Raw genomic sequence first — 14,640 nt, forward strand, 5'->3', positions numbered from 1 at the left:
CGGCTCAGGTCATGATCCCAGGGTCCGGGGATCGAGCTCCGTGTTGGGCTCCCTGCCTAGCAGGGAGTCTGATTGTCCCTCTCCCCCTACCCCCTGCTTGTGCTCTCTCTCTCAAATAAATAAATCTTTTTTTTTTTAAAGTCTCATTTTAATAATATCTTTTTTTCTAAGTGGGCTCCGTACCCAGGGAGGAGCACAACATGGGGCCTGAACTCATGACCTAGAGATCCAGACCTCAGCTAAGATCAAGACTGGATGCCCAAGTAACTGACTGAGCCACCCAGGTGCCCCATCTATACCTATCTATTTTTAAGCTGCCTTCTGAATGCATGTTATCTTTCACTAATTTAAATACACCTAGTTTCTTTAAAAATAAAAAAGAACCACAGAATGTCAATACCAGAAAGGACCTGAAGGTACACCTGGTCTAATTTCCCACTTTAAAATTAGAAAATAGAGGGACGCCTGGGTGGCTCAGTTGGTTAAGCAGCTGCCTTCGGCTCGGGTCATGGTCCCGGCGTCCTGGGATCGAGTCCCACATCGGGCTCCTTGCTCCGCAGGGAGCCTGTTTCTCCCTCTGACTCTGCCTGCCTCTCTGTCTGCCTATGCTCGCTCTCGCTCGCTCTCTCTCTGACAAATAAATAAATAAAATCTTTAAAAAAAAAATTAGAAAATAGAGCTATGATTTGTTTCCCAGCTAATTTGGGTTCTGTGTCAGAGGAAGCTTACTTTAGGTTAACTTATCTTTAAAATTGAAATGTAAATGCATGAAAAATGACTCAGAATCTAGCTTTTTAATCAGTTTTTCTTGCTCATCTATGGAAAGTTGACATTTCTATAAATTTTCCCAAATAAAATAAAATTTTCAGTATGTGTGGTGTTAGTATGAATCCTTTAGGTCTATTGTTAATCATATCTCGTACAGAATCCTCCCCACTGGCCAGTTCCTAATTCATTTATTCTATTGCTTCCATGGTATAATTAAACCTCTTTTGTGTGTGCTGGGTTTCCTTTTACCCTACAGAAATTCATATGCAAGTCTGATCTCCTGTTTGAATCACGTTGTTTTGTTTTTACCCTATGACATATGTTTCACAATGTAAATCAGTTCTCACACATGTGAAAGGCATTAATGATTTTTTTCAAGTTCTTCACAAGACATCTACTGATTTTTTTCTCCTTCATTGCATTTGATACTTGATAACTTTTTTCTGTTGCACACATTCAAATGAAGAAAGTCAATGCTTGATTCATTTCACAGGCATTTCCTAGTTATTTATTAGAGACCTTACATTTGCTTGAGAATGGGATTTTGTGGGAGATACCTGGAGAAAATTACCAACATAGCCAGACCTGAGACTTCCAGATGTGAATGAGTCTAAAAATAAGGATGAAGCAACTTGTTTTGGCCAAAAGATAGCTCTTGCCTTGGAAGGAACACAATGTGGGGTGTGTTTGTTAGGGGAAGTCTGTGTATACTGGAGGTAGAAAGGTAGCTTGGTGTTGAATAAAGTTTACCTTCCAAGGATGTGGTGAAGAGGAACTCAGAGCCTAACTGTAAGAGACTATTTCACTGGAAACCAGCAAACACAGTTTTGAGAATCTGGACACAACAGTTATGGCAAAACAAGCTTTATTTATTTGGCAGCCAGACAGTCACGCCCTCAAACTCCAGAAAAGCTGAAGTGAATTTACAATGATTTCATACACCAAGGTTCCTCCTACCCAAAACTAGACATTGATTTTCAAGGAAAGGTGATGGAAAGAAAATTATGCTTACCCAAGATATCTCCATCCAACAGGTATATAAATTTGTCTATCATGAGCCCTATCCAAAGGCTAACAATATAAGTATCTCTGCCAAATAATAGGGCAGCCATTGCAAGGGAAATACACTTGCCCCAATGCAAAATGTTTAGTCCAGGGTTGAACTGACCTTCTCAAAATGTGATCTGGTTATTTGCCCCATACTAGGCTATAGGAAGGAAGTTTGAGGAAGGAATAACTTTACAAACCAGTTTGCCTACAACTGAGAACTAGAGCGAAGGGCTCACATGACTACTCATAGTTAAGATCGTGTCAATCAGAATCTGGCTGTCTTCACATCTGTATCTCTTGTTCACTTTTTCTGGAGCTAATCCTGTCCACAGCAGCAATAACCACATGACCAGCTGATACCCCAATCTAAATCTTAGAATGGACATTTGCTTATCTTGTAGATCCCTCTCTTCTTCTCAGAGCCCCTCAGGGACTTTAAGGAGTGAGAGGCAGAGGGATCTGACCGGAGAGGCAATACTGTACATAATTAAAGTCACAAGCATTGGTTAGGAGAAGTTAGTAGAAGATGTTCAAGCAAAAGGAGAAGTGGAATTCATGCAAGAATTTAAGGGAGAAATAAGCGTCAGGTACGGCTAGAGCAACAAAAAGGGGATCCTAGAAGGGGAAGAAATGGTGTTGAGGGCATGAGGTATCCCAGACAGCTAACTACTCATGTCCTCAAGAGCCAAAGACTATGCCACGTCCAGTGAGATTTGAGGAATGCTCATGTAGGTTCTTTTTGTTGGTCTCCTCTCTTTCTTATACAGGAGGTATAGAGGCAGACCCAGAGCACCTCACTTTCCCAGCAGTTTCTCTAATAGCTCCAAGGAAGCTATCCCTGGAAAAGCCCAGCTACTTCTGCAGAAGGACAGATACCAAATGATCTGTTTTCTCCTTAATAACTCAGAGACTCACAGGCACAGTCCATGTAGGAGGTGTGATTGCTAAGTGTCACTGGGCAAGGTAGAGACACACAGGAGTGACAGTGAGTGTACTGGGATCACTGTCAGTGACTTAATCTCTCAGGTCCAAGGCATTCAACTCTTGAGCTTGCGAACTGCTGGTTGTACCTTCAGTGATGGCTGGTATGAACAGTATTTCAGCCCTGGGTACCAAGTTCTGAGTTTGATAGGGGCTTGCTCTTGAAGTGTCACCTGCTGGTCACTGATGTGTCCCAACCTGGGTGGTCTGTCAGGTTATCCAACAGACTTCTCTTTTGGGTAACGAGATTTCACCAAGACAGAGATCCCTGCTTTGGAAGCATTTCCGATCCCCTTGGAGGTTCTCAGCACTTTCCTGAAGTGGATCTTAGGCCTGCCACCTCCCTCAGCAGCCCTCCGATGAATTCCTGTCTTCGGTGGTGTGTTTCAGTTACAAAAACCCAAGAGCAGAACTATCCATGGTCTTGTTGTAAGTAAACATCCTTCTGAAGCTAGAGCTATAGGTGGTACATAGGGGCAAAGGTGGGAAGGAGGAGCAAGAGATAGAAGTAGAGGGGGAGAAAAGGTGGATTGGAGAGAAAAGTGGAGTGAGGATAGGGGCTGGCTGGCAATGTGGCTGGGAAGCTCAGGGAGGGCGGAAAGAAGTCTGGGAAGTGGTTTTTATAAAAAGATATCTTCTTACTCTAGGCTTACATGGGCTGCAGGAGACTACCAGACCCCAAAGGGCTATGAGCCTGCCACCCTGGGAACCCAGAACTTGACTTGGACTTACTTGCTGGCTACTGTGTGCAGCTTCCTCCTCGATGCTGTCTGTGAACTCAGTGCTAGCGTCTTCAGTATCATCCCCTGCGGCTGCACCTGGAAGTGAGTCCAGAAGAGAAAGGTGATTTCCTTCACAGGTGGCTTTCAGACAGCAGCTAAAATTACACTTTTTGCCATCTGCCTCTGATTTCTTCCTTTCCCCATATGCATGGACCCTGGCCAGCAGGGCTGAAGGCAGAACCACTGTACCAAATCTGCAGAAAAGACTTATATCACTGATATTTTCTAATACTTAAGCTTAAGCCTTAAAACATTCACTGACTTTGACTGCACAGACCTGTACCTAAAGAGTGGGCTGTTAGATAGAGTGGTTACCCCCTCACCAATTTCCAGAAAGCCTGAACTATTTCCTGTCCTGTCAACCTGGCTATGTAGCAACTTTGTCTTTTGAAACATGGGCCCAACATGACTAACTTTTTCCCCACCATTAAGTACTGAGAGGGTCCCTGATCAAGGGAGACCTGCTTTTCTCATCCTTTTCCATCTCTGGGATGATGGAGTGACCATATCTCTGAGGAACACCCCTCTAGGGGCTGTGTATTCTACAGAAGCTCAGGACCAGTCAAAACTCAAGGTACAGAATGGTTTTAGTGCTTCCTAATTCCTTTATCCCCCCCTTCTCTCTCAAACTCTTGTTCAATGCCCCCAGCATCTTTTGCCTGAAGGGTTTCTTATACTTCCAAGTGAGTTTTAATACATTCTTTTGTTTCTTAAAGATGGACAGAGTCATCTGAGGACACAAACATCTGCGTCTTGCACTTAAGGGAGGGACAATAGCTGCAGTTTGTGGTCTGGGCAAAGATCTGAGACACTGTTGACTGATAGAACTTTTTGTAATTCTATGCATATGCTGCCCAATACAGTAGACACACATGGTTACTGAGCACTCAAAATGGGCTAAGGCAATTGAGGAACTGATTCTTTTATTTAATTCAAATTTAAATTCAGCTAGGCACACAGGGCTCATGGCCACCATATTGGACAGAACAAAGCTGGGGCATTTCTTCCTCTCCATATCTGTTATAATAAAAGACTGTCCATCCAATTTTAGATTAAGACCTGTGGCCCACATTACTGATTTCTTCTGAAGTTGGGGGAATTTATGATGGTTAATTCATTTTAACACCAAAGAAAATCTACCATGACACTCCCCATGTCTACAGAACAGGTCTTATAGAAACTGCCTAAGTTAGAGAAACCTGAGATGGCAATCTGATTCTGGCCTCAGCAACCAACCTATTAAAACTATTATGGCCACCGAGTAACCTGTGCCTGAAAGAGATTAGGTGGTTTGTTCACGGTTACACAGATGGTCCTGACAAGAGCTGTGCCAAGAAGTCAGGTCTCTGGACTTTCAGAGAGAGGCAACTCACTGCTCCTTCTGGTGACAAATCATTTCTTTATCTTTGCTTCTTCCTCCAAGAACAAAGAACGTGCTCCTGAGCTCAGACATCCATGGATAAATAATGAGCATCCATTATCCTCTCTGCAGATAAGGTGAACAGGTCCATCTCACATCTTCATTCCATCTCCTGTCATCTGCAAGTTCATGCTGGAGCATTTGCAATGACCCAGGCCAATCTAATTAAAGTACTAGAAGGTAGTAAGTATGTTGCCCTAACAACCTAATTTTATGACTCATTCCATGAATGTTGTATTAACGTTGGACCAAGTTTCTGTGCCCTGTTCAATAATGTCCTACCTATAAGAGGTAACTCCATCACTCAGATTGTTAGGGATTCCTTGGCAGACATTGTACAAGAGGGATTTCCAATACTTACTCTTTCAAACCAGCCCCAGAACCATCTCATTCACAATAGTAGCTGCAGAGAGATGGATGAACAGACTCCCTATGCTTTGGCAACTCACTGAAATCCAGGATGCTAATTCACTTGTGGACATCCATATCTTACTATACTTATTTTGGAAAATCATTCCCTGTACAACAGTAGAGATCAGAATCTTGTATTTTTTTCTTTGTAAAGGAAATGAATGTCCCACTCAATGACAGATTAAGAAAACATGGTTCTCACATTGTTTCTCCTCTGAGCTTCAGGCTAGAGAATGTTCCTGTGGTTGAAGAAAGTTCAGCTGGATGAGTTGAACTCATCTCCATTATTATTCTTGGGGACTTCTGTGGCCACGCTGCCCCACATCCCAGGGGGATTCCTGGGCTTAGGTTCCAGGAGTAAGGTTGAGGGACGATTGGAAAAAGTGACTGTCACTGGTCTTGAAGGCTTTCATCTCACATGTTCTGTCCTCCACTTACCTTTGTTGGCCTTTCTGATGCCTTGCCTGTATTTTTAGATAATTTTCTCTCTGTAATTCACTCAGGGTCACAATACTACGGTTTTGACTTCATCAGGAGTTAAATGGAGACAAAGTAAGCATGCCCATTTCATCCCAGCATTCTACTACATAGAGGTTTTGCTTTCCTTATTTATTTTTAGCTAGTTTAGTCTGCTGTGGTTCCTTTAGAATAGCTTCAACAGTTGCTCAGCCTTTTACCAATTTGAATTAGAATGCTGAAGGCTGTGGGGAGAGGGGGCTAGAATAAAGGTGAAAAAGTTTTATAGAAAAAAATTGAAATGAGTAAGTTATTCCACATAAAACCCTGTAGGTTTACACTAGACACCTTTGTTACCATTTTTTTTTAATCAATGACAATAATTTTTCTTTTTTGAGGGAATATCCTTTCCTAAGCTTTTACAAGGCAACAAAATGCTATCTTCTGAACTAACTGGTGATGTTCTAAATTTCTGATTTAAATCTACTATACTTTATATTGGTGCACCTACTGCTTATTATTTGAGATACTCTGAAAAGTGAGAGTCTGTCGCTTCAAATTTAACTTTCTTCTCCAGGTTTTATATCCAGGTTAAGTTTTACATGTTAGAAGAAATTTCATTAAACTTTTTATTTTGAGGCTTTGATGGCGGTTCCCAAATTGTGGTTTGTGCAAATTTCTACACTTAGACCCATATATGTAATGGAGGGCGTGCCCCAAACTCCCTTTTAGATTTAGAAAATTATTCTCCACCAGCTGACTTGATAAAGTACACAGAAATAAAATATCATAATTCCTTCTGTGAAAATCTAAGTGTCATGCACATGTAATTCTTTTAATCATTGAAACAGAAATGGATGGTTTTGTGGAGATTTTTAAATTGAGGATGGCATTAATTATTAAGAATATGGACCCTGAAGCCCAACTGTCTGGGTTTGATTTTTGCTTCTATCATTAGTTCTGTGACCCTATTAGGCAAGCCACAACCTTTCTGTAACTCCGTTTCCTTACTTACTAAGTAGGGGAAACAGTGATATCCACGCCAGAGAGTCATTCACTAGTGAACTTCAAAGGATTTGTTGTATTTGAAGTGCTTAGAACAGTGTTTGGCAAACAGTGTATATGCATTAAATATTGCCTTTAAGCATTATTATCATTAGTAAACTGACATGGTCTGTGGGCTGAAAAAAGGTGGCCATGGAACCTAAGTGTAATCTGCAGAGATAAATTTTATACTTAATGTTATAATTGGATGATCTTGATTGCACTTATCTGCACTTCCTTACTTATAAATTTCTGTTTCCCCCAACAGGAGGCTTGAAGTAATACTTTTGGTCTCTCTCCTTCACAGGACAGTTGAAAAAACAGAGTTGTCAGTAAAGTAGGATGAATTCCTTTGGACAGGTGCTTTTACAAATAGGATTCATCATTATTACATTATAACTGCCTTAAAACTCCATCATATATGAATAAGCTTTAGAGGAAAAATCATAGACTGTTAATTCTTCAGTAATGAGCCCGAACTGGGTTATGACAAGACTATTTTCTCTAAATTCTACTATACAGTCATTATTGTTTTCCCTTTAAGCTATTTATATTCAACCCACAGAAGAGGAGTGGTATTTCCCATATAGTTACTCAGAACGTAGCAGAAATCCTATTTGACTAATTTTGAAAGGGGATTCAAAGAACAAAAACTGTACAGCATGAGTAAGCATGCGGTGCCAAGCCCCTGGCTGGTCTTCCCTCAGCACCAGGCTCTTGTACCAGATACTCTGGGACATCTCACCTTCACTCTTAGGCACCTGTATTATGAGAACTCTTCCATGTTCACGTCATGAGCCAACTAACTATCCCTGACTTAAGTATGATGATACTGTATGACAGAATCCAACAGAAAAGGTCTCCTGTCAAACTCAGCATCCATTCCCTTCAGGACCATAAAAGAACTTTAAGGTTTCACATAGTCCTCCATAAGCTTCTGCTGAGAAGTAGAAGTCTTCCACTAGACAGAGTCTGCTCATGGGACAGAAGTAGCTAGGAAAGAAAACTGGTGTCTGCGGCCGAGCCCCTGCTGTTTGCTGAGCCCCTTTATGGTGTAGCTTGGTCTATAGAGGGAAACACCTCTCAAGCAGCTTCCTAGCTTGTACTTTATTCAGAAAGCAGTTTTCCAGGGGACTTATAATTCTGTAACATCAAGGAGTTCCTCCTGCTCATGGTTTCTTTTCTTTTCTTCAAAGAACACAAGTAGCAGACCTTTCCAGGAACATTTAGGGGAGAGCACCACCCACCATTAAAAGCTCACTCCTCACACCTCTATCCTGCTTACTACTGCTCTCCTTCAGCAAGGAGAACAAGAAAGAGTTTTTAAGGTAAGGGAGTTCATTTCACATTTGGGGGGGGAAATGAAATGCTGTTTCTTTAGTCTCACTTCCTTGAGAGAAGAACAATCCAGGTTTCTTCCTTTTCCCTCCTCTAGTTAAATAAATCACAAAAGCATCCACTCATTCCAGAGCCTTAACTTTGACTTGGATTTTTAATACTGATTCTCCTATAAGGAAACAAACAAAAAAGACATGAGTTTTCTCTACTTCTCTTCTCATCCATCTTTTCAAGAATGAAACCAAATGGTTACTGTTTGGCCTTTGATACTTTTATTGGATCAGTAACAATTTCCTGTGTCTCAACTAAAGTAGCTGAAATTCTAACACTTATGTATTAAAAAGAACACTCTGCACTTCAGCACAAATGTTAACACAGTTTAACATTGAGAGAAACGAATTTCCAGAGGAAAATATACAGCTTATTTGGGTGAGAAAATGGTCCTATAAATAATCTAACACCAAGTTATTGGACATTTAACATGTCACTTCCTTCTTCATTTAAATTGTTATGAAATCGCTTTACTTTTTCTCAACAGCCCTACGATGAAAATTTTGATGAAAGTAAAACTGCTTTTATTATCAAACTGAATACTTTGTCGAAACAGAAATTCATGACTTTTAGGACATACTTGTACACACACATGCCTCTAAAGTTTACAGACTGAGAGGTTGGTATTTTAGAGCAATGGTTTTGGTAATTGCAAAAGGAAGCACTACAGACTTATGTTATAGACTAAAAGCAAAGCTACATGCATGCGCTAGACAATTATGAGTTTTTAAAGGGAACAACGAAACCAATTTAGCTCATCTACTTAACACCCCTGTTCTTTGTATTATTTTCTATCTAAGATTTTCTTGCCGAACTTCCGGTTATATCCTAGCTTTGGCAAAAGGAAAACAGTATGATAAATAAAAAAGTTTATTTCTGAAAAAAAAAAGTTTATTTCTGTAACTTGACATTAAACAACGTAAAGGGGAAGTAATGCAAAAAGAATCAGTACATCACTTTGTAAGTTTAATCATTCTTTTTGGAAATCTGTTAAAATTCATATTGTCAGCTTTACATGTTGTTTCCCTTCCACTTCTCATCCTCTACTGGAAGCAAATTACAATGCAAATTTTTTATCTGGGAAATTCGGCCTGGCTCATGTGATTACATATAAAGAAGTTGAGGACTTACCTTTTGTCAATACTCATACTACTTAAAAGCAACATTCCTGTCTTCTAATTATAATAAAGTTGTTCAACAAAGTTATTACTCTAAATGTCTAGTGAGAAGATGTCTTAAATCTATATTCCAAAATGTTGTAAGACTCAAAAACTATTAACCTACAGAAATCACTCTGATACATTGTCCCACTCACTCATTCCTTCTAATTTTTATTACCAGGTTGCTTCATATAAGCTCCATATTCCTAGCTACTCTTCCTACAGTACCGATGGTTCTTCATGACCAAAGGGAGAAAAAAGCTCTCTAAATTTTAACCTTAAAAGAGAAAATATTCTACATGTTCAGGTCTCAAATGACGTTAGTTTCTGAAAAAGAAAGCCAATTTCATTTAATCTGCCTGTAGTACTATTTCTACAAGGCAAGATGGAAAGGACATGGGTTCCTACCATTTCTTCCTAGTTTCATGGGACCGATTGTCACATTTCCCTGCAGGGCACTGGCTCCAGACCCGTAGAATTACTACTGAGGCCCTAGTTGAAGAGGCAACTTGAGTTTTTCAGGGACATCAAACTTATATTTTTCATATTAAAAGACCATGAGGTGAGCCTGGACATCTCAGTCAGTTGGGTATCTGCCTTCAGCTCAGGTCATGAACCCAGAGTCCTGGAATCAAGCTCAAGTTGAGTCAGGTTCCCTGCTCAGTGGGGAGTCTGCTTCTCCCACCCCCATCCCCCTGACTTGTGCTCTTTCTCAAATAAATAAAAATAAAAATCTTCCAAAAATTTAAATAAATAAAGGACCACGGAACCAGAAAACAACAACCTTATCCTAACAAACAGGAACTAGGGCTTGCTAATACCAGCTGCCCAAGGAAAGCTAAGGAACTGAAATATGTCCCTTTAAGGTTTATAGTCCAAAGGGAAGTGACCGTAGGTAAGTCAACTTTTATTCCTCAATAAAAAGAGCAATTTTTGGTATAGTCTGATCTGTTTCTCCTTTCCCTGATCAGAGAATCCTAGATCAAACTGAAGAGAGACAGAACTAACATCAATTTTCTTGAACTGTTTTGAATCTGTGAACCAAACTTCCCAGGCCCACATACCAAATTAGCATAAATAAGCATCAAAGTGAAAGGTCTTTTAGGTTTAGGAAAGGTCTTTTATCTGTCCCAGGCATCTCAGGTATAAACTGTGCAAGGAGAATATACTAAAGAGCCCTCCAGGAAACTTTTTGTGGCTAGGATCTAATATCCTGGAAAGGTCACAATTCTCTTAATCTTTATAGCTCTCTTACTGTATATAAAATGACACTGACAAATCTTTTTAAACTATGAAAAAGGAAGTAGAGGTACCAAAAATATGCTGCTGTCCGCAGTAAATGGAGAAGCAGGTATGGGTGAGATTCAGGATAAGAGCACACCTACCAAAGCAAAAGGCTGACCAATATTAAAATAGCCAAGTAGTTCCTTTCCAAAATAATAACTTGGCTAAATAGCTTACAACAGAAAAATGTTGACTTTTACTAGGCACTAATAATCATCAGACATCTGCAACAGAAAAGCGTTTAAGGGAAATATCGATCAAAAGGACTTCCATTTCACTCTTCAAATAAATGTTCCTGGAGGTCCTTTTCAACTCTTCAGCTCTAAGAACTATAGACTTCATCTCCCCTGACTCTTACAACCATTGCTTTGTATATTTGCTATGATTCAAAAAGGAAATATAAGTAAAAACAAATCTATCAATATGGATTTTTCTCAATTTAAGTTCTGTGCTTCTAATTAATCATGACCTAGGTTTAACTCATTCATTTCAAGATGATTTTCTTTTTTAAATTCAAACACAAGGTTCTACAAGCCCATGATGCTTTCTCTAAAATTATTGTAAGGCTGAAAAATGCCTGATGAAGGTAGAATAATCCAGTAAGAGAAAGGGTCTGTGCTCCTGGAGAGAGAACGGAATCATACTGCATCATGGTAAGTAAAATTCCATGAATGACGTGGCCAATGACAGCATCATCTATATGTGAGTTTACAGAAGAAAATTCATCAGAGCAGAGTTCTCTAATAAGATGCCAAATCATCCTACAAAATTTTTAGACTAGCAAACTCTCTCAGGTAAGCACGGTTGGCAAGCCTCATTCTAGGACGTTAGCAGCAGATTTTAGTCACATCTAGAGTATCAGGATCAACCGCTTAGTTTATCCTTTGCCACAAAAATCACTTAATTATTTAAAATGTTTCCCAAGGACCAATATTAAGGGTGAGTAACTGTAGCACAAGTTAGTCTGTCTCTTCAGGATCCAAATTAGAATCAGAATTCACTTACTTTTTCCCACTAATCTATTTCAATCATTTTTCAATAGGAAGTTGGTTTTCTCAATATTCATCCAGCCACCTTAGTATTTCTAACACTTAGTAACAGTCCAAGATACCAAGGGAAATTCCTACTCTTGGAGGATGATAGGCAATAATTAGAAATTACTGTAATCACTATAAGCCAGTAGAACCCAAGAATCACCCACAGTTGAATCTTAACAGGACACTTAGAAAGCTTCCTTGGTCTATTAGCAAAATTAAGGAAAAACACTTCCTAAATGTCTTATAATCATATGGCAGACTAGTCTTTGTTGGGTTGACATTTTTGTAAGTTCAATTACCCCCTCTTTCCTTCTAGAAAATTACAGAAAGTTTTGTGCAGGAAAAGGTCTCTAAAGATTAGAAGACTAGGAAAGTGGGTGGTTCTGCTTACACTTCCTATTGCTTCCTTAAATGACTCCCCACCCTAAAGGCCAAGAAAAGTGGAAAGCATCTCATTAAGAGGAAGGCTTACAGTTATCAATCTTTTGCAAAATATTTCATCAGAAAATCCCAGGGTGTTTCTCCAGTAGAACATTTTCTTCCCTGCCCACTTTGGTTTGACTGATGTTCTATCTGTTGTTACAGGCACGGCTAAGGTTGCAGAAAGCTAGACAGAATTTAGAATGTAAGGCAACCCAAGTCAACACATGAATATGAAAGAAATTAAAGAGTCATGTGAATAATGGAGGGAAAACAGAAAACTCATAGTGTGCCCCCTCGTTGAGAAAGAGTACTCTGTCACCTTTATGGTGCTGGAGAGCCTCATTCCCTGTCCACTGAAGTCCATGTTAAAAACCTGAAATCTCAGCTTCTAATCTAGGAAATTTATAACCAACATAAATATGAAACCTCATGGTGTTGAATCTGCGAAGCTCCAAAGTAATCCTGACTACTTTTTATGCTCTTGACATTTAAGCAAGCAGAAACGCAAGCTCCAGAACACCCTTCCTCATGCCTGTCATGCTGCTGTAAGAAAGCACTCAATGACCGAAACCTATGAACCCAGTCAACGACAGTTCTTTCTAAACTATTCTAACAACACTTCAAAGCCTATTACTTATTTTAATGGAGTAATGTTTAAGCAGTAAAACATGAAAAAACATAGGACTCCATCTCGTGCCACTACCAAATCTCTAGCTGCAATAAGTAATTTGGTGAAATGATGAATTTAAAAGGGAACATTACATTTGAAATGAGCTTTTTACATAAAGAATCATGATTCTGAAATACATGTCGGAAAGCCTCAACCCCTGTTCCCCAAATTCCATGTTTGAAAACTGAAATGAGTTTTTATTGAAATCATGTTCTGACTACATAACACTCTTGGTTTAAAGGAAAAATATTAATGGAATTTAATCTGCACCTAATCTAATTTCACTATCACTATTATTCAACTATCACCTCTGGAACACTCTCAGAAAAGGTTTCCTATAAACACCTGAACTGCCTTTGCCTCCTCTCACTGACTTGACCCTTCTAATACTTGTAGTCTGCTATGGCAAGACTTGGCTTTGATTACTTTCTGATAAGGATTATACCACTTCTGCAAAGTAATTCCTATAAAGACATTTAATCTCTTTCTCTTTCATCTTGAAACTTTTATTTGATTAAAAAAAATCATCTCACTCAAAGAGCAGGAGTTGGCTGATGGCAAAAATAATACGCATGCATGCATTTATGACATGATATGGAACATATGAAATGGACGGTGAGAGCAGGGGAGGAATAAACTTTATTGGCCCAGGGGAAGAGATGGGGGAACAAGGAGGGGCCGAGGAAAAGAGTGAATATGGGTGGGAGAACTGAAATGGAATGCTTTAAAAGGTACACATACACTTTGTAACCTCCACCACTCAACTCCAAGATGGTATGTACAGTGCCATTCAGGTAGACTAAAGTGAGTTTCACTCTGTAGTTGATGCTACTTATAACAGTTCTACCATTAGCAAGTCATCATTTAATTCTGCCAGAGTCAGACAAAGCTCTTGGGTTAGTGCAAACAAGGTTTTCCATCCTGGGCTGCAGGCTGACCCGCCAGTGCTCAGAAGGCATGCTTGTGACGAACTCGCACACTTTCCAGTTCCCCACCTCCAATGGCAGCCAGGGTCTCCAGCCTGCTTAGGCGCTCCAGGCTTCTTCCAAGAACTTCTTCTAGCCGACTGCGTATCACCTGGGCCCCTTCTAGTTCCACCTGCAGAGTTCGGTCTCTCTCAGAGCTGAGTAAACATGCCACATGGAAGGAAAATGGATTAGCCACCAACTATAATGAATCCACATATACTTCCAAAGAGCCAGGAGACTTTCTAAAGGATGCTCTCTAGGACACAAGAAGTAAACACAGTCTGTGTTTGGGCACTGTTATCCTTCACTGCAGGTAGTTGAATAGCAAGGCCAGCTCCTTTCTTTAAAGCTTGCCTCTTTATGCTAGATTGTGGGCTAGTATCATGTAAAATTATAGATCCTAGGACTTATGTCTGTATAGTCAACATAGGAGAAATTTCACTTTTTGATGAGTATTAGTTTCGGAAAAAACAAAATCGGAAAAACTAAATGCAAACTGAAACATTACTGAGCCAAGTAGGACTGAGCCAAGCACTACTGAAGATCTGTGTTCTCTCATTTGGTAACCAGACTGGACAGAGCGCTGAAAAGGAATCTGGCTCATAGAGACTAAAGATCCAGAGATTCTTTAAAAAGTAATATAATCAACTGGTCCTTACTGTATCTTTCCCCTGCCTTTATTTACCTGAAGTAGAAAGAAAAAGAATGCTTAAACTGAACAATCACCTAGAAGAAAATGAATAGTAAAAAAATAAAAATTAGGAAAAAGCAAAAGGGACAAGGGGAGAAGGCAGAAT

The 14,640-nt window shown here is 39.7% G+C and overlaps 1 protein-coding gene across 28 annotated transcripts in view; it reads right to left on the reverse strand.

Annotated features, from left to right (window-relative positions):
- PDE4DIPP2 (phosphodiesterase 4D interacting protein) overlaps positions 1-14,640 on the reverse strand; it is a 212,108-nt gene that overhangs the window by 40,792 nt on the left and 156,676 nt on the right. For 26 of the 28 annotated variants that reach the window (XM_013045059.2, XM_045081838.1, XM_045081829.1 and 23 more), the window contains 2 exons: positions 13,871-13,998; positions 3,532-3,617 (listed from right to left, as the gene is read on the reverse strand). In XM_013045059.2, the coding sequence (XP_012900513.1) occupies positions 3,532-3,617; positions 13,871-13,998 (214 nt within the window). Of the gene's footprint in view, positions 1-1,616; positions 3,257-3,531; positions 3,618-13,496; positions 13,999-14,640 lie in introns of those variants that run through there. The other 2 variants (XM_004771033.3, XM_045081836.1) reach the window with 2 other exon arrangements.

This window comes from Mustela putorius, unplaced genomic scaffold, assembly GCF_011764305.1.
Source record: "Mustela putorius furo isolate JIRA1106 unplaced genomic scaffold, ASM1176430v1.1 tig00000585_pilon_pilon_pilon, whole genome shotgun sequence".
Classification (NCBI taxonomy): Eukaryota; Metazoa; Chordata; class Mammalia; order Carnivora; family Mustelidae; genus Mustela; species Mustela putorius.